Source organism: Neomonachus schauinslandi, chromosome 3 (assembly GCF_002201575.2).
Source record: "Neomonachus schauinslandi chromosome 3, ASM220157v2, whole genome shotgun sequence".
Classification (NCBI taxonomy): Eukaryota; Metazoa; Chordata; class Mammalia; order Carnivora; family Phocidae; genus Neomonachus; species Neomonachus schauinslandi.
The window spans coordinates 75,525,908-75,547,818 of NC_058405.1; the positions used below are offsets into that span (position 1 = coordinate 75,525,908).

A 21,911-nucleotide genomic window follows, 5' to 3' on the forward strand; every position below is an offset into this window, starting at 1 on the left:
TAGAATAGATTCTTGGGGGGGCGGGGTTGGTGGTGATGAGCCTCCACCAGCAGGCGGCGCTGTAGGACCTACGGCGGCCCGGGAAGAGCCAGACGCCGCTCTCCCTTGGAGGGCACTCTGCCCCGCCCGTCTTCTCCCCTCCGCAGCCGCGGGTTTGCGGAAGTGTTTCTAGGAGACGGCGCCCGCCGGCTGCGCCTGCGCGGTTGACGCTGCCAGGGGGCGGGCTGACTGGCCGCGGCGCGGCCCGCTGGTAGTTCCTGCTGGGCCTGGGTCGTTGGGCCTCCCCGGTTCTCTCGCTCCATGGTACGCCTGTGAGTCACGTTGCCGGCGGACGTCTCCTCGGGATGGAGCACATCCGTACGACCAAGGTAGTCGGACGCGGAGAATTGTTAGCCGCTAGCCATGGTCTGACCCGGCAGAGGTGGGGGGCGACGGTAACTCGGCTGGCCGGACCAGGGCTGAGGACCGGCCGCGCGGGGGCCTGCCCGGGCCTAGTCTGGGAGGGCAGGGGCAGTTCGGGCCAGGGTGGGTGCGGAGGCCTCCTGTACCTATGGGAGTGGGAGTCCCGCTTTCAGCCCTTGGTGTTGGGGTGTGGATGTTTTGGGCTGCTGGGGGTTGAGTCCCATGAAATTGGTCGCCGCTCTCTCAGCGCTACACTTTCTTGGGCAAAATTGGGGCTGCTTTAGCTTCAGCTGCTTTCAGGCATTCGCCTCCCTAAAGACCGGAAAACGGGTGGGTCCTCAAATCATCCTTGCAATATTGTGTAAGCTTTTCCTTGTTCACGTTGAATTGTCCCGTGTCACAGATTCTTGATGCAAGTTTTGGAAGCGCTGAGATCAGCACTCTGCCCCACCTCACTTTGTTGTCTCTGTCTCCATCCAGTCATTTAGGTTTGGTACTCCGTCTCTCTGCTTCAAAACTTCATTGTCTTTAGTGTCAATAGTCAGTTTAACAGAGGAGTTACGGAGAAGGAAAACATGTTATCCCATATTTTAAAGTGTCTGATGGAATTCTTTTTCAGTTGATCTTATTAAATCCCATGCTTAATTTTTGCACGCGAAAGGCATTTATTTTTAGGAACGAACAAATATTCTTATAATTCCATTACAAATGTTGAAAATGAAGGCAATGGCATCAAAATATTACCAAGTTATGTTACCAAGAATTAAGGTCAGCTTCAACCTTGGGCAGGAGAAAACATAAACCAAGACAAGAAGAATTGAATAACATAATTTTAAGATCGCCTGGAGCCTAACAAAATTAGGAAGAGGACCCACTGTGAATCTTGACTCCTCTGTTTTCCTAACTCCATCCATCGCTCCATTGCCGCGCATCCTAAAGTTACCGTTCATTTAGAAAAAATAGCGACATACGTTATCTTCATTTGTTCCATGGAGACTTTGAGGTCTATGTCATTAAAATTTTTCACGAACCTTCTTAAGGTGTTATGGATTTTGTTAGAGCTTGTTTATAACATTGCACGTACTATAATATTTGAAGATGCTAAAAACTAACCCCTTTTTAAAAATCTTTTTTTTTTTTTCTTAAGGGAAGAATGGTAAAGTAACTGTATAATTCAGGTTGCTGGCTCTTGAAGTTTGAAAATAGAAGGGTGGTTAAGTAAATAACCAAACTAGTAGAAAATGCAGAGATGGAAAAGAGGACTAGAGCATGCATCAGCTCAGGTTCTTGTCCTGGTTCCAGGGTGCCAAGTGTGTATTATATAGTAGTTTTTCACAGTGGGCCTATCCTGATGGTTTAGTAAGGTCCTTTTATGACTTTTTAAGGAGCAGAAGATTTCTGAATAATTTTCTATTAAAATTACTTTTCAGGTTGTGTTCTTTTATTACTTTGAGTTATTCTTCTAGCATAGGACCACCAGTACTCTGAAATAATCATAAGTGGCTATAGGTAGACTGCAATTAAACTAATACTTACTAGGTCCCAGTTGTGTGCCAGGTACAGGACAGATACTGGCTGTAGAGCAGTGAGCACGATAGACCTGGACCTCACTGTACATTCTGACAATTGTGTGAACTGTAATATTTTCTTAAATTATGACTTATTCTTAAAAGATTGTTGTGAACATAGCCTATTGCATTATTATACTACTTTGCATAACCTTCACTTAGACATGGTTAATTTACTGCAAAAATGATTGTATTTCAAAACTAAAAATGAATTGCTTTCAGTTTACTTAGCTGTTTTGAACTATGCAGTTTAGTCACCGATCAAGAATTGACTGTAGAGTAGTTCTATGTAACTATTTATTCTATGTGGAGACAGCTGTATTTGAGAAGTAATAATTATCAATTCTTGAGCAACTCTATGTCAGTGTAGCCAACTGTGCAATATTACTTTACACTATTTACAGTTTCACAAGTATGCTAATTTATACACAGTTGTCACTAATTTCTTTTTTTTTTAAAGATTTTATATATTTATTTTGACAGAGAGTTGTCACTAATTTCTTAAATAACCCTGCCAGTTGGATACATTATCAGCATTTGCAGATGAGAAGGAAATAGGCTTGGAGAGTTGAAGTAATCTGCCCAGTTATCTCATGAGGGGTGGAGTTAAGATTTAAACCAAAGTTTGTCGTAATTTTTTTCATTACTCTCTAGTTTTAATCTGATTATTAAAATGTATTAGTATTCAGAAATGAATCCTAATGAATTCTAAGAGCTTTTTTCCTCTAAACCTCTTCCTGACATAAGTAAATAATATTTATGTGGTATTATTTTTGTATTGTTTATGGTCATTTTTTTTTATTATTGTTTACAAACGAGAGATTTATCAGGTAAAGTATTTTAGCTGAGTCCTGATTAAATGGCTTTATAGCTATAAAATTCAGGAACAGATATACCATCCTGTTTTGGTCACATTTGGTTTACTTACTGCATAGCATCACTAAAGATGTCAAGTCTAGTCTGAATTTGAATTTCTGAAAGACTATTTCCAAGCTCTGCCTATCACTTTGAGCTCTAATTTCGCCATAATGAGATAGTCTTGCCAAGAAACAATGGGAAATATGCAGAGACAGTTCTTTATGCAGTCTTTCTCCTTTCCCTGCCAGGCTCCAGTGCTTTGGCTGACATCATCTGTTGATGTCGAATGATATTGTGCTGTTTGTGAATGGAACTTTACAGAATGTAATGGAAGAATGTTTTCCTAAACTATATATGGAAGACTGCTTTCTACAGTTTGTTAAGGGATGGAATGTCCCAAGAAAATCTGACCCCATTAGGGCTCAAGTTGAATTATACCAAAAGTAATGCCTAGTTTGTTCTTAGCTTGCTACCCATTTTTGTCATTAGAATGTGTGATCATAGGTGTATGTACACAAATATGTGTAATCAGTTACAAAGAGGGAAAGAGATGCAAACTAAGAATGACTAAAAATAAGAACCAATAGATTGTGGGGAGCACCTGAATGCTTTTCCTCACATAAAGGCTATTTTGACTCACTAATATTATTCCATTATACAGGTGAGAAAACTGAAATTTGCAGAAATTAAATAACTTGTCCTGACTCAAACAGCTAGTTCTAATAAGGAAGAGGTGGAGCTGGGAACTTGAATCCAGGTCTTTCTGATACTAGTCCTGTTCTCTTAATCATAGCACTCCTCTGCCTCACAGAGTAATTGTCTAATCAAGAGATTTGAGGGGCACCTGGGTGGCTCAGTTAGTTAAGTGCGTTTGGCTCAAGTCATGATCTCAGGGTCCAGGATCGAGCCCCACATCAAGCTCCCTGCTCAGGGGGAGTCTGCTTCTCCCTCTCCCTCTGCCCACCCCCACTTGTGCACCCAGACACGCTCCCTTCTCCCTCTCTCTCTCAAGTAAATAAATAAAATCTTTTAAAAATAAATAAATAAATTAATTAATAGATTTGAATAGTGAGGTAGGTCAGTGTGAGTAGGACTGGAAGGAAGGTAGGGGATGGAGGAGAGGAACTTAGGTGGTAGGATTTTGTCTAGTAGGTAGCCTATTATGAGGGTGTAGGGTTAGGGGAAAGGTATGGTCCAGAAGAATAGGTTTGGGAGTTGTCAGTGTTTAGGTAATCATTGATGTTTTCTTTTATGGATGAGTTTATGCAAGGAGTACATGTGTAGAGGCTCTTTGGAGAAGAGTGTGAAGGTTAGAGCCCTGAGAATACTTACAAAGGGGCAAGCGGAGGAAGAGGAGTCAGAGAAAGAGTATTAGGGATATAATGGGAAGAGGTGAATCACAAGAAGGGAAGTCTTCCCTATTCTTATTTCCTTCTTTGCTCCCTCTTCCTCTGCTCTCTCCTTTTCTTAGGGCCTGGTACTGTTCTATGTACTGGGGAAATGGTGGTTCCCAGACAAAAGTCCCTGCCATTCCAAAACTTATTTTCTAGTTGGGGGAGACACAACAGTAAACAAAGTTAATAAGCCAAATAATAATATAGTAGATGGTAGTAAATGCTATGGAGAGTGCCAGGGTGAGATTGGGGGAGGACAGTTGTAAATAGGGTAGTTAGGGAAGTTCTTACAGAGATAGTGACAGTTGAGTACAGACTGAAAGTGGTCAGGGAGCAAGCCATCTTCATAGGGGCAGGGGTTGGGGAGGGGTGGCTGGAAGAGTCCCAGCAGAGGGAACGGCAAGGGCGAAAGCCCTATGTTGGGCATGCCTGGTTAGTAAAAATCAGCAAGAAGACCAGTGTGGCTAGATCAGAGTGAGTGAAGGAGAGAGCACAGTAGGAAATTAAAAGTTGGGGACAGCAGCAAGGCTTGAAGGCTAATGTGAAATCTTTGCTTTTACTTAGTGAGACAGGAAGCCATTTATAGAAAGTCACCTGTATTCAGTGCTGCAGAAAAGCAAATTAAGATAGGACTGAAAAGTGTCCTTGGATTTATGATCTATTTTGTTTGGTGATTTATGCAGCCAGACGCTGTTGTAGGAACTTGGGATACACGAACAAAGAAAAATGAAAACCTCTGTCGTTTTGAGGGTTACCTTCCACTTCGCAAAGGCAACTTGATGCTCTTTTTTTTTTTTTTTTTTAAAGATGTCAGTGCTATGGGGTGTGGAATAATGATACTAAGAGTCGCGCATGGGTGCCTGGCTATAGGGGCAGCTCACAACAGATCAGAGAAGCCATGACAGTGTGTTTTCTACTTCGGTAGCCCTGTCATGTAGTTGTAAAGTACAACTGTTGGCTACAGAACATTGATTGAAGATGGCCATTGGTCCTTTCTTGTCCCAGAGACCACTTGGTGTCTGAATTTTCTGGATGTAATACTGAGTATTTGTGATATCCTCTGTTTTTTCATTTCCAGCTTTGTAATCAGCTGAAATTTGAACTTCCTGTTCAGAGTACCTTTTAGTGCAGGCCCAAAGTTGGCAACAATTCAACTAAATGGCCCTCAAAGTAATGTATTGGCATTTCCCATCCTTACCATAATGACTACACCCTCCAATTCTCCTCTTCCTACTCTGTTTCTTCTTTGTTCTTTCTCTTCCCAAAACTTTGTCCTTCTTCCCCATTCTCTTTTTGCCTGTGATAACCTATAATTAAAGGGTCCTAACACTATTTCTGTAGTGTCTCAGTGCTAGTGACCTGGAAGTCGTGATTGCTTCCTAAATACTTGACTTAAAACATTTCCAGGAAAGCATTGGGAAAAATCTGTAGCAATATCTATAAAGTACTTTCAGTTCCTTGGTGAAAAGGGGAAATATGAGGCAGCAGTTGGTGCTTAGAAGTTGGCTAAGTCTCTGGTTTGAAATTTGTATGCTGATAATTTTAGCAAAGAAAAGGCTCTGCTCTCTCTTGTTTTTTACATTTATCTTAGGATTTGCAGCTAAGAACAGAATAATCAGTAAACTCAGAACCTAAAGTTTTTCCAGAACCTAAAGTACTAAATAAATGTTTTGGAATAATGTTCAGATTAATTTTATTATCAGTCATATCCATATAACGATTGCCATATTGAAGCAGTCATGTAATGATTTTTCTATTATATTTTCTTGATTTGAATATAATTTTCCATTTACTAAAGTAATAAATAACCCTCAATTTATTAAAGTCCTATATAGTCTCTTTTCTCTCAGATTTACATTTCCTTTTGTACCTTATCTTAGTGAATGGCAACCAGTCTGACAAGCTTAACATCTTCAAGAAGCCTCTCTTTCTCCTTCCTTCTCACATCCATTTTGTCATCTCAAGATGGGCTTCCTCTTTATCCTGTCTATTGCAACTTAATCTGGGCCTTTATCATATCTCTCCAGGCACCCTTAGATTACTTCGTTAGCCTTTTACCTGGTTACTCACCTCCTGTCTCTTCTCTACTCAACATTTTCTCCAAATTGCCATTGGAAAGATCTTCTTAAAAACCGTATCTAGTCATGGCTACTGTGCTTAAAATCCTCTGTATCCTTTTATCTGCCACACAGATGCTCTACCTTAACAGGTGTTTCTTTTTCATCAAATATTATTGTCTCTCCCCTTTTGTGTTCTCTCTCTCCTGAGAATTCTGTATTTTCTGTTATAGTTAAGAAAATTTTGTTCAGCTTTGCTTTCAATATTATATTAGGAAAACAGTTTTTTCCAGCTGTAGGACACATTAGAATATTGAATTTGCTTTTAAAGTCCATGTGCCTCCTCCTTCCTTTCTCCATTTGAACTTGAACATTAGTTTAAGACAGAGGACTGTCAGGGCTCAACTTACCTCATCAGCTTACTAACTTACTAACAGTACTCATTTTTGCAGACATCTGAGCACTTTATTGCTTACTGTTTGTCAAGCAAACTTGGGGTCAAGTACCTACATTTATTATCCAGCCTTACCACAGCCCTCAAGGGAGAGATTGTTGTCCTTATTTTATAGATAAAGAAAATGGGACCCAGACAATTTGGCCTTTAGTTGGTGGCCAGTAAATTTCGGTGGAGTGAATCAGTAAACTCTCTTTCCTGAAAATGTCTATTTATGTGGATGTTCTTCAAAGATGTGTGTGTATGTGTGTGGGGGGGGTGGGGTTTGCATATACCCATAATGCAGTTGTATATTTTAAAGGACCATAGTTGTAAGAAGCTCTTTTAAAAAGTGGAAAGACTACACAAGCTAGAGCCTTAAATATTTGGGAGAAGAGCATAAAGATAGAGAAGGAACCTAGCCTAATGTGAGTTAAGAGCAAGAGGGATTAATTTGGAGTTGCATAAAAATGACCTGGTGAGCTTCTTAAAATACAGATCTTTGGGGACACCTACGTAGCTCAGTTCGTTAAGCGTCTGATCCTGGGGTCCTGCTCCGTGAGGAGTCTGCTTCTGCCTCTGCCCCTACCCCCGTGCACACTCTCTCTCTCTCTAATAAATAAAAAACCTTTAAGAAAAATACAGATTTTTGGTCTCCATCTCCTGAGATGGCTGAGTGAAGTTGAGTGGGGCTTAGGATTTGTATTTATGCAGAATTTTGGAGATGATTCAGATGAACAGCTAGGCTTTGGGACTTGAATGTAGGTAATCAGAATTAAAGATCTAATAAATGGAATTTCAGATAATTTTGGATTTAGAGATTGGGGGAATCAAGAAATAGGCTTGGAGTGTTAGGAAGAGTATTTTTAACTTGAATTTCCAATCTTGATAGACAACAAGCTCGAAAGAACTATGTAGTGTTATGCAGCTCTAGAGGAAGAGTGACTTTGTCTTAATTGGGTGAGTTGTATAATAAAGTTAGATTTTATTTATTTAAGGAAGAAATGGTCCTAAATAATGAAATAAATGATGATCACCAAGAGAAGTTTTCATACAGGTTTATAAGAAGGAAGTTTTCCTATTATCTTAAAGGACAATGTATATAATGATTTTTATATGTCAAATCAACTGTCAGACCTGAGCTATATAAATTAGATCATCTCTCTGAGTTTCCAGCAGAAAGTGTTAAAATTCAATTCATTGCCTCCCCATACAAATAAAATTTTGTATCAAAAACAGGTATTTTAATTTTACATTTAAATTTTAATTTATTTGAACAGCTGCTGTTATAAGTAAAAAAAAAAAAACACTCTGGAATTAAATTTCTTTGGGAGGAGCTAAGTAGCTTTTTACATGGTAGTTATTATTTTGGAAATCATAATTTCATAATGAGGGGCTTTTGCTTCTTCAATTTTAGTAAGGGAAAAGAAAATATATTGGGAGGGAAGTACAGAATTAATGAGATAATTGTTAGTAATCTGGTTTGAAGACATACAAGTTAAAGAACTGTCTACAAACTGCTGTTATAGCTGTGGATTAACAATTTTAAGTTGGTAGTGGTTGTTTTACTCTTTTTCTCCTCCCCAAAAGAATGGACAGCAATAAATAATTGTGTTTTCAAAACAGTAGTCTCTTACACAGTCCTGGCCAACTCTAACCCAGCTCTCCAGTGGCAGCATTGTCTGTGTGTGTGTGTGCGTGTGTGTGTGCGCGCGCGCACGCACACGCACGCACGCACACACGCTATTAATAAAGAAGTACTATGTACCTCACTGTCTCAGCCACTAGAGGACATAGAAACAGCATGCGATATAATCTGTGATAGGGAATTCAGAGCCAGGAGGAACTAACTACAAAGCTGAGACATTAAGTAAGTAAATTAATTTTCTGAAAAGGATTCCAATTAGGAGACAGAGCATCAACTGAGCCCCAGAGAATGCTTAGCACTTAGCTAAGCAGAAGAAACTATGTTAGGAAGGAAGAACAGTATGAGTAAAAGCACAGAGCTGACCACAAAACATTGTCTTGGGTGGAGTGGTGAGGAGAATATAGAGATTAAGTTGGACTTTGCAACCATTTGTTTCTTGATTTAATTTTTCTGGTAGTTTACCTCCATGATGCTAGATAATAACCTTATATATAAGAAACAACAGGTGTTGCTGAGGTTGTGGAGAAAGGGGAACCCTCTTGCACTGTTGGTAGGAATGTAAACTGGTGCAGCCACTCTGGAGAACAGTATGGAGGTTCCTCAAAAAGTTAAAAATAGAACTATCCTATGATCCAGCAGTTGCACTACTAGCTATTTACCCAAAGGATACAAAAATACAGATTCGAAGGGGTGCATGCACCTCAGTGTTTACAGCAACATTATCAACAAAGCCAAACTATGGAGAGAGCCCAAATGTCCATAAACTGATAAATGGATAAAGAAGATGTGTGTGTATATATACACACACACACACACACACATACACACACACACACACTGGAATAATACTCAGCCATCAAAAGAAATTTTGCCAATTGCGACAAGGTGGATGGAGCTAGAGGGTGTTATACTAAGTGAAATAAGTCAGTCAGAGAAAGAAATAGATATGATCTCACTCATATGTGGAATTTAAAGAAAACAGATGAACATATGGGAAGGGGGAAAAGAAAAATAGGAGAGAGGGAAATAAACCATAAGAGACTCTTAATGATAGAGAACAAACTCAGGGTTGATGGAGGGAGTTGGTGGGGGATGGGCTAGATGGGTGGTGGATACTTAAGGGGGTACTTGTTGTGATGAGCACTGGGTGTTGTATGTAAGTGATGAATCACTGAATTCTACTCCAGAAACCAATATTGCACTGTATGTTAACTAAATAATTTTTAAATTAAAAAATATATGGACTCTTGAATATGAAAACTGTTTATACCGTGTGCCTCCTTCCTGTTCCCCTTAATATTTGTGTTATTTTTTTACAGAGTACCTTTATTGGTTGTATTTCTAACTCTAAACAGTACCTGTGTAATGTGGTTTACATATTCCCCAAGACATGTGAAATTTAATGTTCAACATTAAATAAACTCATGTTTTTGAATAGAAAGAAGAAAAGCTTTGAAAATGGTACATTAAAAAAAAAAAGAAAATGGTACATTTAAATCCTAGGATAACAAAGAATTTGTATTACTTTTGAAATGAGAAATAACTTTTTTCTTTTTTTAGGTTGAGCAAGTGAAATTACTTGACCGATTCAGTACCAGCAACAAGTCACTAACAGGAACGCTTTATCTTACGGCCACACATCTATTATTTATAGACTCTCATCAGAAAGAAACCTGGGTAAGAAGGGCATCTTCTGTACTGCTTACCATACTTAAGTAATGGACTTGGCCTTTTGCTGTATTTCATTTTGATCATGTACAAAAAATTTAATCATTAGTTACCTGTTTCAACAAAAAATTTTTCAAAGTCACCTGATCACTTCTACCCTCCCTCCTAATAAAACATGGATACCATGTAGAATGTGGAACTCTTTTATAAGATACAGCAAGACTCTTTTTATCTGCATTAATAAATATTATAGAATACCTACTTGTTCCTTTTAATTTTTAAACATGTAAGTAATATATGTACATTTTAATATTTAATATTAAGTTCACATGGCATAGTCCACAGTATTTTTTTTAAGATTTTATTTATTTATTTGAGAGAGAGAATGAGAGGGCACCTCATCCATGGTATTTTTGTACAAAATTACAGTTACAGTGTTTTTTAATTGATTGATTGTAGATCAAATAATACAGTAATGGATATTTTGTATATATTACTTCCTGTATATATGCCAGAGTTTCTCAGAGGTATCTGCCTGCGAGTAAAATTACTGGATCTTATAATAAAAATAAGGGCATATTTTCCTTCACTAAATATGGCCCCTTTCCAAAACAGTTGTCTCAAAATATTCTCAGTAGAAAGTGATACATTGTCCACCATTGTCGGCAACATTGATATTGTTAGCTTTAAAATTTTTGCCTCTCCAGTGGATGTGCAATTGTGATTTTAATTTGCTGATTATAAGGAAATTGTCCTTTCAGATATTTTGGCCTTTAGATTTCCTTTTCTTTTTCTCTTGGGCTATTTGTCCTTTTATTGGCTTTATAATAGAGTCTGGTTTTTAATGTTTTGTCAGGTATGTGTGTTGTAAATAACTTCTCCCAGTGTGTGGCTTGTCTTGTGTGTATATACATCTTTGAATTAAAGTTTAAAATTTTAGTGTATTAGATTTTTCATTTTTTTCTTTTATGGTTTATGCTGTATTCTGACTTAAGGGATTCTTAAAGGCATAAAGATTCTCCTGTATTTTTTTCTAAAAGCTTACATTTTATATTTCAAGTATAAGTTGTTAACACATACGGGAAATATTTTCTTGGATGATATAACTTAGGGATTCATTTTTGTTTTTATTCTTTTCAAATGGATACTGGCGCCATTTATTGACAGTTTCGATGCGTTAATGTGTAGTATCAACTCTGTCATAAATAAAGTGAGGGTTTGCTTTTGACCTCGCTATTCTGTTCTTTTGATATATTGATTCCACTGTGTAATAGCATACTGCTTTATTGACTCTAGCTTTTTAATAGTCTCTCTTTTTTTTTTTTAAAGATTTTTTATTTATTTGACAGAGAGAGACACAGCAAGAGAGGGAACACAAGCAGGGAGAGTGGGAGAGGGAGAAGCAGGCTTCCCGCACAGCAGGGAGCCCGATGCGGGGCTCGATCCCAGGACCCCAGGATCATGACTTGAGCCGAAGGCAGACGCTTAACCATCTGAGCCACCCAGGCGCCCCAATACAGTCTCTCTTTTATTGTACTCTCTTGATTTCCCCAGGAAGGCCATCGAGTTGATAGGTGATTGCAATAAGTAAGTCAAGATACTTACCTGAGATGTTGATCTCAGGGAGTTATATTCCCTCGAGCACTAGAGTTCTTCCCCATCCAGTGTTGGCCCAGGAACTGTCAAGGGTTTTACGTAGCAGGACCTTGTTAAATCATTAGTCATGTTATCATCCACTCTGTCTACCCTGTCTACCCATCTACCTTAATATCTTCTCAGTATGTTTTCCATCTCCTAGAGATAGACAGGGAAGTTTCCCATAGACCTCTTCTTGCATATGTTGGGAACGTAGTTTGGGGAGCAGTGAAAAAAGATCTATGTTATTCTCTCCTATTGTTGTTTTATCAGTATATTCCCATCTATCTCTCCTGAATGAAATCTGTTTAGTATACTCGATCCATAGAAATGAACATTTTAGATCTAGACGGGGACTAACTTTACCTTTTTTCTCATTTTACAGATAATTCTTTTTTCAAGATCACATAATTAGTGGCAGAGCCAGGTCTCTTCAACATTTTCTTCTTGCAAATGATTTTGGGTCTTAATTAGAATCATAAAAGTGATAAATTATAGTAGCCTATTGTCTCTTATTCTCTACTTAGATGTTACTATTAGATCATTTTGAGTAACTTGGCACAAGCCTGCTAATATAAATGTTACTAGTGCTAAATCTTAGCCATAAGTTGGGCCATGTGTAGTGTATACTAAATATCTGTGTTGTGTATACTTTCAATGTCTGTAGAACAAGCTCTTTTCTTATTAACTTTTTTAAGCTTTTCTTGATGATTTTATGCATTTAATCTTGCATGTGAACTTTAGAAAATACATATAATTAATATGATTAATATCAGCATTTAATATTATAATTACATAGTATATATGTATGATATAAATAATCATCCATCTCTTACCCTGCCACAGAAAAAGACAAAAAGCAGTTTGGAATTTTTTACTGAACTTATATCAAAGTTTTAGATTAATTTGGGATGAATTGATTTCTTTCCATGATTGAGTTTTTATCGTTCAGGAACTTGCCATGACTCTAAGATCTTTGATTTTCTAGAAAAACTTTCTATAAATATTTTAAATTCATAGGAATGGTATTGAGAAAAAGAAAACTTTTTTTTTTAGTAGCAAACAATATTAGAACTGGTATGAATGATAATCATATATTTAAAATGCCATCAAGTATTGAGTTTATAGTAGGACTTTCAATTCATTCAATAAACATTGTGATGGAGGTATAAGCAATGATACTTGTATTGCTGGTTTGGTCAAGTTTTAAGTTTGGATTTATAAGATACGACATTTGAAACTTTTTTTTTTTTTTAATTTGAGGAGGGTCATTATAATGCTCCAGATACTGGAGATAGAATGCTGCTCAACTTAGCTGTAGTATTGCTCCTTACAAAGTTCTCAACATCTGGCTGGAGAAATAGACATTCACTATACAAGGAATTACTCATGTTCTAAGTACTGTGAAGGAAAAGTATAGGCATAAGAAAATGGACAGGACCTAACTTACTTGGGAAAGGCCATGGGGGTTGTCAGGCTGTTCTTCTTGGTGGTGATGTTTAAACAAAGGCCAGAAATAATACTAGGAGTTCCTAGGTGAAGAAGTAGATCTACGGGCGCCTGGGTGGCTCAGTTGGTTAAGCGACTGCCTTCGGCTCAGGTCATGATCCTGGAGTCCCGGGATCGAGTCCCGCATCGGGCTCCCTGCTTGGCGGGGGGTCTGCCTCTCCCTCTGACCCTCTTCCCTCTCGTGCTCTTTGTCTCTCATTCTCTCTCTCAAATAAATAAAATCTTTAAAAAAAAAAAAAAAGAAGTAGATCTACAATTTCCCAGTTAGTAAGAGCAACTCAGTGTGTATAGAGGAGGTTGGTGCATTTGAGGAGCCAAAAGAGGACTCTGTCACTCGAACTTGATGTGGGGAGGGACTTGAAATGAGTCTAAAGCCTACAGTCTGGGAAATGACATGACATCACTTTTTTAAAAATCGCTTTTTAATGGTCACTCAGCTGCCTTGTAGAAAATGGAGTATAGGGGGTCAAGAGTAGATACGGAGAGAGCTTTCCTAAAAGGCCACTTACAGTTACCTAGGTGAGAAACAATGGGAGCATTGCAGCTAAGGGAGTGACCGGACATGGAGAGAAGTAGGCAGGTTGCAGAGATATGTCGGAGATGCAGTTCTCGGGGTTTGATGATGTATTGAGTATGTGGAGTGATGGAGGAAGTATCAGAGAGCGTAGCTCCGGCTTAGGCATTCAGTCACACATTTTGAGTACTTTGTTTGAAGAGGGCATTTCTAACATTTATGTATTCTGGAAGAGAATATGATATTTAGTGCTCTTTGATGATGATCATGATCATGTTTTTTCCATGCTGTAGATATTGCACCACCATATTGCCTTAGTAGAGAAACTAGCTTTGACTACTTCTGGATGCCCACTGGTGATTCAGTGCAAGAACTTCAGGATTGTGCATTTCATTGTTCCCAGAGAAAGAGATTGCCATGATATTTACAATTCTTTGCTACAGCTGTCAAAACAAGGTACTGTTTTTAGAGACCAAAGCTTACTTAATTTTGAGATGGATTATCTAAGATACTTCATATGCCATTGTTACTTTATACTTGAAGTTACTCTTAAGTTCTTGTGCACTCTATTCCAAAAAGTTTGACTTGGAAATAATTAGATGCTTCTGATCTGAATCGTAAGAATGGTTTCCAAAGAAGGGGTAAGAGTAAGGAAAAAGCTAAACATTTAGAGTACAGATTTTAAAAACCATAGATTTTTATTAATGTTTTTAAAATTTGTTGGTAGCCAACAGCACAGCTTTTTTTTTTAAGTGGGTATCCACAACCAAGGGGAATAACTTGGAAATTGATTGCTGAATGAAAAGTTAAGGAAGGTCAGGCTCCTCTGGTAGCAGTGGGACCAATGAATTTAATTGACCAGAGTGGAGCATAAGGGAGATGACCAGAGAGAAAAGAGAGGGTGAATCCTACTTTACTAGAGGTGGGAGTGAGAGGAGTGTAGGCCAGAAAGAGGAATCCTGTCACTATGCCTTTGGGATCTGGAGGCTTTCTCCCCCCAACCTGACTTGAATTATGTAGATCTCTCCAAGAGACAAGGCACACTGGTTACTGAATGTTACTTCGTTGTTGAACACCTGGACTGCAGTGGTCTAGGAGCAGGGGTACACCCTTCTCTCCTAACACATGAAGCCGAAGCATTTATCCCATTGTCCCAAGTTAAGCCAGATCTTACAGTAAAGATGGTTCTGTCACTTTCGGGGGCTTAATATTATTCAGGAGTAAGTGCTCTCTGGAGCTCTCGGCAACCATTGCCAGTTTTGGTCAACACTGTCCTATAGGATTATATATGCAATTTCAAGTTCTATATGCCGCCTCTAGTTTTTTATCACAACGTTAGTATTTCCATTTTATATCTCATTTGGGAAGTGTAGTGGGTAAGAAGTGTCTGTGTCATTAAAACTTTACTTTTAAGAAAAGGAAATACTGCACTCTAGAGTATTAAATATAAAAGTTGTTTATTAGCTTTTGTTGATGATATATTGATATGTATGCCTTTAGATATGATCGTTTGAATTAAAGAACTGAGAAAATAAATTGAGTTCAAATATATTCAGATAAGAGTTATCTCTTTGAAAATTTTAAAGAAAAAATGGAGGGATAAAGCTGAAAAATTACTGTTATTTGTAGAGTTTTAAGTCCTAGAAGTTGCATCGTAACATTTATGTATTTTGTATACTATAGCAAAATATGAAGATCTCTATGCATTCTCTTATAATCCCAAACAAAATGATTCAGAACGACTACAGGGTTGGCAGCTCATTGACCTTGCCGAGGAATATAAGAGGATGGGAGTGCCAAATTCAAACTGGCAGCTGTCTGATGCCAACCGAGAATACAAGGTAACTTTTTATTTACATTCCAGTTAACATACAGTGTGATATTAATTTCAGGTGTACAATATAGTGATTCAACACTTCCATACAGCACCCGGTGCTCATCACAACAAGTGCGCTCCTTAATCCCCATCCCCTGTTTCCCCCATCCCCACACCCACCTCCCTTCTGGTAACCATCAGTTTGTTGTTTATGATTAAGAGTCTGTTTCTTGGTTTACCACCCTCTCTTTTTTTTTTTTACCCCCCTTTGCTCATTTGTTTTGTTTCTTAAATTCCACATATGAGTGAAATCACATGGTATTTGTCTTTCTCTGCCTGACTTATTTCGACTTGGCAATTCTTTGGAGAAATTCAGAATTCATAGTAGCAAGTTGTCTATATATTGCTATGTACTGTTCTTGCATTTAATAAGTTTTAAAGTTTTTTAGAGGTGATTTTTAACCTCATAGTTTTTGAACTGTGAGTAGAATGGTTATGTTTTATTTGATTTTTACAGATTTGTGAAACTTATCCCAGAGAACTTTATGTTCCCCGAATAGCAAGCAAACCAATAATTGTTGGTAGTTCCAAGTTCCGGAGCAAGGGAAGATTCCCAGTTCTTTCCTATTATCATCAAAATAAAGAGGTAACAAGAGAAGATTTTCTTTTTTTATTTTACAAATGTGGTATAACCCCTTTTCAGGTTTAAGTATCCAAATGAACACTCATTTATACACAGGGAGGTCATTATTATAATGTTGCTGATAGAGAAGTGTTGGCTTTTCTCATGATTACGTTTTTGAAATTTTAAAATTACCCTGATATATAGAAACTTTCATACTTGACATCTTTCTTTCCTCCCACACCCTCCTTCAGTCTTTCTTTTCTTCTGGTAGGGACTTAAAAATAATGAGATTAGTGAACAGATAGGTTCTTCTTTCCTGTGGTTCTCTTTTGATACTGCTTATATTTAGGAAAACCCGATAGTTTTGACAAACCAACTATTGAGAAAAAGAAGAGAGCCAAGGGTATTTCAGGCTCTCAATTTTTATAGAAAGCTCTTCCAATCAGAAGGATTTTGCAATACGAAGAGGTGGAGGAGACATCTTTATACTGAGATGCTGTAATAGGGATTGCTCATTACAGCAAAATTTTCCTTTTGTAGCTTATAACAGTAGACCACAAGGTTTTATGTGTTAGATGCTTTATATGCATGAAATCCCATGATAATTTTATAAGGTAGGCTCTGCTAATTACCTGTAACTTTCAACCTGTAAAGAGAGGGTAAATCACCTTTCCTATATCTAACAGCTAGCAAGTTGTGGAGTTCCATGCCAGTTCTGACTCCCACTGCTTTGTGACCTGATTTTTTCTCCTCAGGAAGCTTTTAGAATCTTTTCTCCCCAGCGTCCTGAAATTTCACAGTGAAGTGCCTTGGCATGTTTTTTTAAATTCTATCTGGGAACTCACTTTTGGGAAATTACTTCTCTATTTCTGTGGTAACTTCTTCTCTTCTGTTACTTTCCTTTGTACTTGTGTGTGTGTTACTTGGCAAGTGGGCTTCTCTAAGCCTCCGTTTTTCTTAATTTTGTCTCCTATTTTCCATTTCTTTCTAGTTTTTAGAAGATTTCCTCAATTTTGTTTCCAGTCCACCTCTTTATTTTTGCTATACCATTTTTAAAATCTAAGAACTCTTTCCTATTTTCTGAACTTTTTAGACACTTTTCTATTCTTGGCTGTGATGACTGGGTTCTCTGAAGACATTAAGGATTTTTTTTAAAAGAATTCTTTTGCTCCCCACATTAGTTGTCTGTTGCTCAGAGTTCCTTTTTTCTGTTTATTTTGTTTCTCATGTCTTTCAAATATCTGATTCAAAGAGTGAGGTACCACAGCTTGTTTAGAAGTTTGTGTGCATGAGCTATCTCTATCTTTGGATTATTTCTGTTGTTAATTTTCATCCCAATATGTGTGTTGGTTCTGTCCAGGATTCAAGTGTGCGAAGGCGGATGGGAGGATCTCACATTTTGTTTTGTAGGCTTTACTTCATCCTCTTGTTTTGAGGGGTACAGGGCTTCACTCCCACCCACATCTCTGCATATTGTCCAGAGTCTTCAGGTTAATCCTTTTCATAGAATAAACTCTGCCTTCAGGGCGAGGGAAGAGCTGGGAGCCTTAATTAGCCCCTATATGGATATTCAACTAATTCTGTTTTCAGCTATACTCCAGCTCCGGCTTTCAGAGGTACTGAATCTTGAGCCTTTCTCGGATTTTGCTGCTCAAAATGCTTAATTATTGTTGACTCGTAACAATTTGGCAACTTTCTTTGTTCTGGTAAATTGGTCATTACTAGCTTGTACAATCTGCTTTCATTTCCTGAAATTTTATTAACATCTCTACCCTATTTTTCTCTCCTTTTCCATTCTCTTTGATCTTTTGATTTTATGCATTTTAGATGTCTTTACTAGAACTTTAGTTGGGTTTTACAAAGGAGCCAGAGGTAAAAAGTAAAACTTTAAACAGAGATTCCTAATCATAATTAGGAATAACAAAGTCATAGGGAGTTATGACTGGTTATAGCCTCTGTTTGACACACCCATGTTTGTATACACTGTTGATGGGAAAGCTGGGCTCAAAATAGATATTCGTGCCTAACTTAAATCAGAAAGTACGTCTGAAAAGAATTTTATAAAGCAATTCTCATTTTCTTCTATTTTATTAAATTCACATGGTTTTGTGTGTGAATTTAAAATGAGAATTTATGTATACTTTTTTTTCCTTAATGATACTATGGTTGGAATGATTGGGTAGAGTTAAGTTGGAGTTGGTATGGATGAGATTGGAGATAAAATATATGGGTCTAAATCTTCTAATCTTTTTTTAAGACTTTAAACAAAAGTAAATATCTAATCCACCATTCACTATTTCTTACAGATATTTTTACCCTCTTAGATTTATATTTTAACTCAAATTTGAATTGAAGTTCATTTTTCCCATTTTATGTCTCATTTTATATTGCTGATTTCTGGAGATCTGAAAGCTTTTGGAATATAAGAGTTCAGATGTTGCTATTTTTAAAAATCCTGTTCTAGGGCGCCTGGGTGGCTCAGTTGGTTAAGCGACTGCCTTCGGCTCAGGTCATGATCTCGGGGTCCTGGGATCGAGCCCCACATCGGGCTCCCTGCTCGGCGGGAGGCCTGCTTCTCCCTCTCCCACTCCCCCTGCTTGTGTTCCTGCTCTCGCTGTCTCTGTCTCTGTCAAATAAATAAATAAAATCTTTAAAAAAAAAAAAATCCTGTTCTATCTTTATTGATTAATCCCTTACTTGAACTTGAATTGAAAGTATCTTGTAATCTAGAGCATAGCGTGCAAGTATCTTAGTAGGTTACATGATAGAGAATTGACCAAGTGTTGCTTCTTAGGACTTAAGATTTTTTCATCAAACTAACATAAGGAGGCATTTCACTTTTTCAGAAGAGAATATTAGGAAAACTTCTGTAACATCAAGATATTCACATAGTGTTTAATTCAAATAGGATTTCAAGGTTAATGTCTTCTAATTATCCTGCCAACTTTAAACAGATTACATGTTTGATTTTAACTTTTGTTTTTCTTTTAAGCATTTTTTTTTTAAAGAAATATTTTAGACATCTTTGGATAATCTGTTGTTTTCTGTCCTTTTAAAATTAGGCTGCCATTTGTCGATGTAGTCAACCACTATCAGGATTCAGTGCCAGGTGCCTGGAGGATGAACATTTGCTTCAAGCCATTAGTAAAGCCAATCCAGTCAATCGCTATATGTATGTCATGGATACCAGGCCCAAAGTATGTGTCTTGAATCTAGTACAGTCTGTTAGTTTAATTATCTTTGTTACTTCAATTAATGAGAGTTGTTCAATTTGCCCATATTTAACCTATCTGAATCCCAGTTTTAAATTAACTGAGGCTAATGATACTGAGGAAAGCAATCTTTTAAAGGATACCAACTTAAGAGACCTGTTTCCCAGATGGTGATTTCTTATTTCTGATTTATATATAAATTTAGAAAAACAGATTTTTATATTGGGAACTCTTGATGGTGTGGAAGTCTTACATTATTGTGAAGAAATGTTAAATAGTGCATGTGTTTGAAAAATTAGAAATCTTAATAATTTTTTTGGTAGACTTTTTTTTGGTAGACTTTTTAATTGTCAAAACACTGTGTGTTAAAATAATGGGCCTTAATTTGAAATATTCAAGAAAATAAGGAAAATAGTAAGTTAGAAAACATTGAACTAGAGAATTATAAATAGTGAACTGGTACATATATACAATGGAATATAACTCAGCCATCAGAAAGAATGAATACCCACCATTTGCATCGACATGGATGGAACCGGAGAGGATTATGCTAAGTAAAGTAAGTCAAGCAGAGAAAAAACAATTATCATATGATTTCACTCATACGTGGAACATAAGCAATAATACGGAGGACCATAGGGGAAGGAAGGAAAATCTGAAGGGGGAGAAATCAGAGAGGGAGATGAACCATGAGAGACTATGGACTACGGGAAACAAACTGAGGGTTTCAGAGGGGAGGAGGATGGGAGAAGGGGTAATTGGGTGATGGGCATTAAGGAGGGCAAGTGTTGTGATGAACACTGGGTGTTATATCGAACTAATGAATTATTGAACACTACATCAAAAACTAATGATGTACTTAAACAGTGGCTAACTGAACATAATAAAAAAAATGATTCTATAAATACTAGTTGGAGTAGAGAAAATATATCATTTTATCCTCACTACATATTTGTTATACTATAAAAAGAGATCATTTTCACCAATTCAAAACAAAAAACAAAACCACACTGGATTTTGAAGACACAGTGCAAAAAACACTAAAATATTCTATAATATTTTAATATTGATTACATGCTGAAATGGTAATATTTTTTCTATTTGGAGTTAAATAAAATATATTACTAAAATTAAAAAAAAATAAATAGTGAACAGGACATAGTTGTCCTGTTAGGCATCTGTAATGTTAGGTTCAGTTTTTATCATTGAGACAAATGTCAGAATGCCTTTTTCTTTCTATAAACACCGTTAAGCAACTAATTCATATAGGATCCTGAAACTAAAGTAATTAAAATCCTCAATGGTAATAGCTAACATTACTTTCAATTTTTATTATAGCATCGAATGCAGAGCTGGTGGGCTACACAAAAGGACATTGGCAGAATTATAGTGAGGATTTCTTCAAAAATCTGGAATGATGAGAAAATAAGAGAAAGCGATGAGAAAAAGCGAGTGAGCGATATAGAGCACAATTTTAGGCAGCTTTGTTGAAAGGAATGGTAGCTGTTTTAGAAGTTATTCTCATCATTATGCATTCTCACAAAAGATAATGGAGGAAACAGAAGATGAGATTAATATGAGTAAATTAAGAAGTATTAAAAACTAGAAATTGATAATCTGATAATTTTTTATCTTGTTAAGAAAAGACTTTCTTAGAAGTCAAGAATGTTGGTGATATCTCTTGTAAGACAAATTTTATTTTTCTTCCTTGTTTAATCTGGGTGGATTCATTGGTCAGAATTACTTCTAGGTAATATTAGGTATAAAAGATGGTTGTAATACAAGAGTGTCTGAATATGAGGCCTGAGGGTGATCTGTTTCCCAGGACCTAGTACCTCTATTTGTATAGTTGACTTCTACACAGAAAATAGGCCTTTCTTTGATTGTTTTGTTTGTACTATTTAAACTTCAACTTAACTAGTAATAATGAAGCATTTTAATATCTAACTCTCAACCTAAGTCATCATAAGTGCTGAATAACCAGTGAGTCAGTAGGTAGAATTGAACTGTTCTTTTTACCAACCTGGGCCATCTACTGAATGAAAAGCTACTTTTTCTTCCAATTTAGGTTTTGTTTCATCCAAATTCATAAGAATATTTTGTAAACTGTAATAATGTGCATTATGAAATCCTAGTCTCAAAGAATTAAACATACCAAATCTTAAATGAACCTCTGATAGCATTTGATCTAGTGACCAAAGACCATGCATGGGCCTACTGGTGGTCTGTTTTCCCCTTGGAGACCAATTTTGGCCCAATTCTTGGAGATATATCAAGCTAGTGGATTGTATGCCATGGTATATACTGTTTGGGCCTCCAGTAATCTCCAATATGGAGGACCTCAAATAATCTGACGTGTATTTCAGATCTGGTTTTTCAGGGTCCCTGTGGCTTTCTGAATGATCATGTGTTCCACAGGCTTGCTCTGAAGTGAATCTAATAGGTTCATTCTATAACAGGAAACTTCTCAGCTTGGCTCATCTCTGAATCATTTAGGATTCAGATAAGAGATACTTCTTTCTTTTTTAAATTTTGAAATATTATAAACATGGAAAACTGACTAAAAACATAA

The 21,911-nt window shown here is 37.1% G+C and overlaps 1 protein-coding gene across 9 annotated transcripts in view; it reads left to right on the plus strand.

Annotated features, from left to right (window-relative positions):
• Positions 1 to 231: 231 nt before the first annotated feature.
• Positions 232 to 21,911, plus strand: part of MTMR6 (myotubularin related protein 6) — a 34,166-nt gene continuing 12,486 nt past the window's right edge. For 4 of the 9 annotated variants that reach the window (XM_021678334.2, XM_044913576.1, XM_044913573.1 and 1 more), the window contains exons 1-6: positions 232 to 368; positions 9,921 to 10,037; positions 13,980 to 14,142; positions 15,370 to 15,527; positions 16,020 to 16,148; positions 19,190 to 19,324. In XM_021678334.2, coding sequence (XP_021534009.1) covers positions 345 to 368; positions 9,921 to 10,037; positions 13,980 to 14,142; positions 15,370 to 15,527; positions 16,020 to 16,148; positions 19,190 to 19,324 — 726 coding nt within the window. In that variant the 5' untranslated portion in view covers positions 232 to 344. Of the gene's footprint in view, positions 369 to 9,920; positions 10,038 to 13,979; positions 14,143 to 15,369; positions 15,528 to 16,019; positions 16,149 to 19,189; positions 19,325 to 20,677; positions 20,792 to 21,911 lie in introns of all 9 variants that reach the window. The other 5 variants (XM_044913575.1, XM_044913578.1, XM_044913571.1 and 2 more) reach the window with 4 other exon arrangements.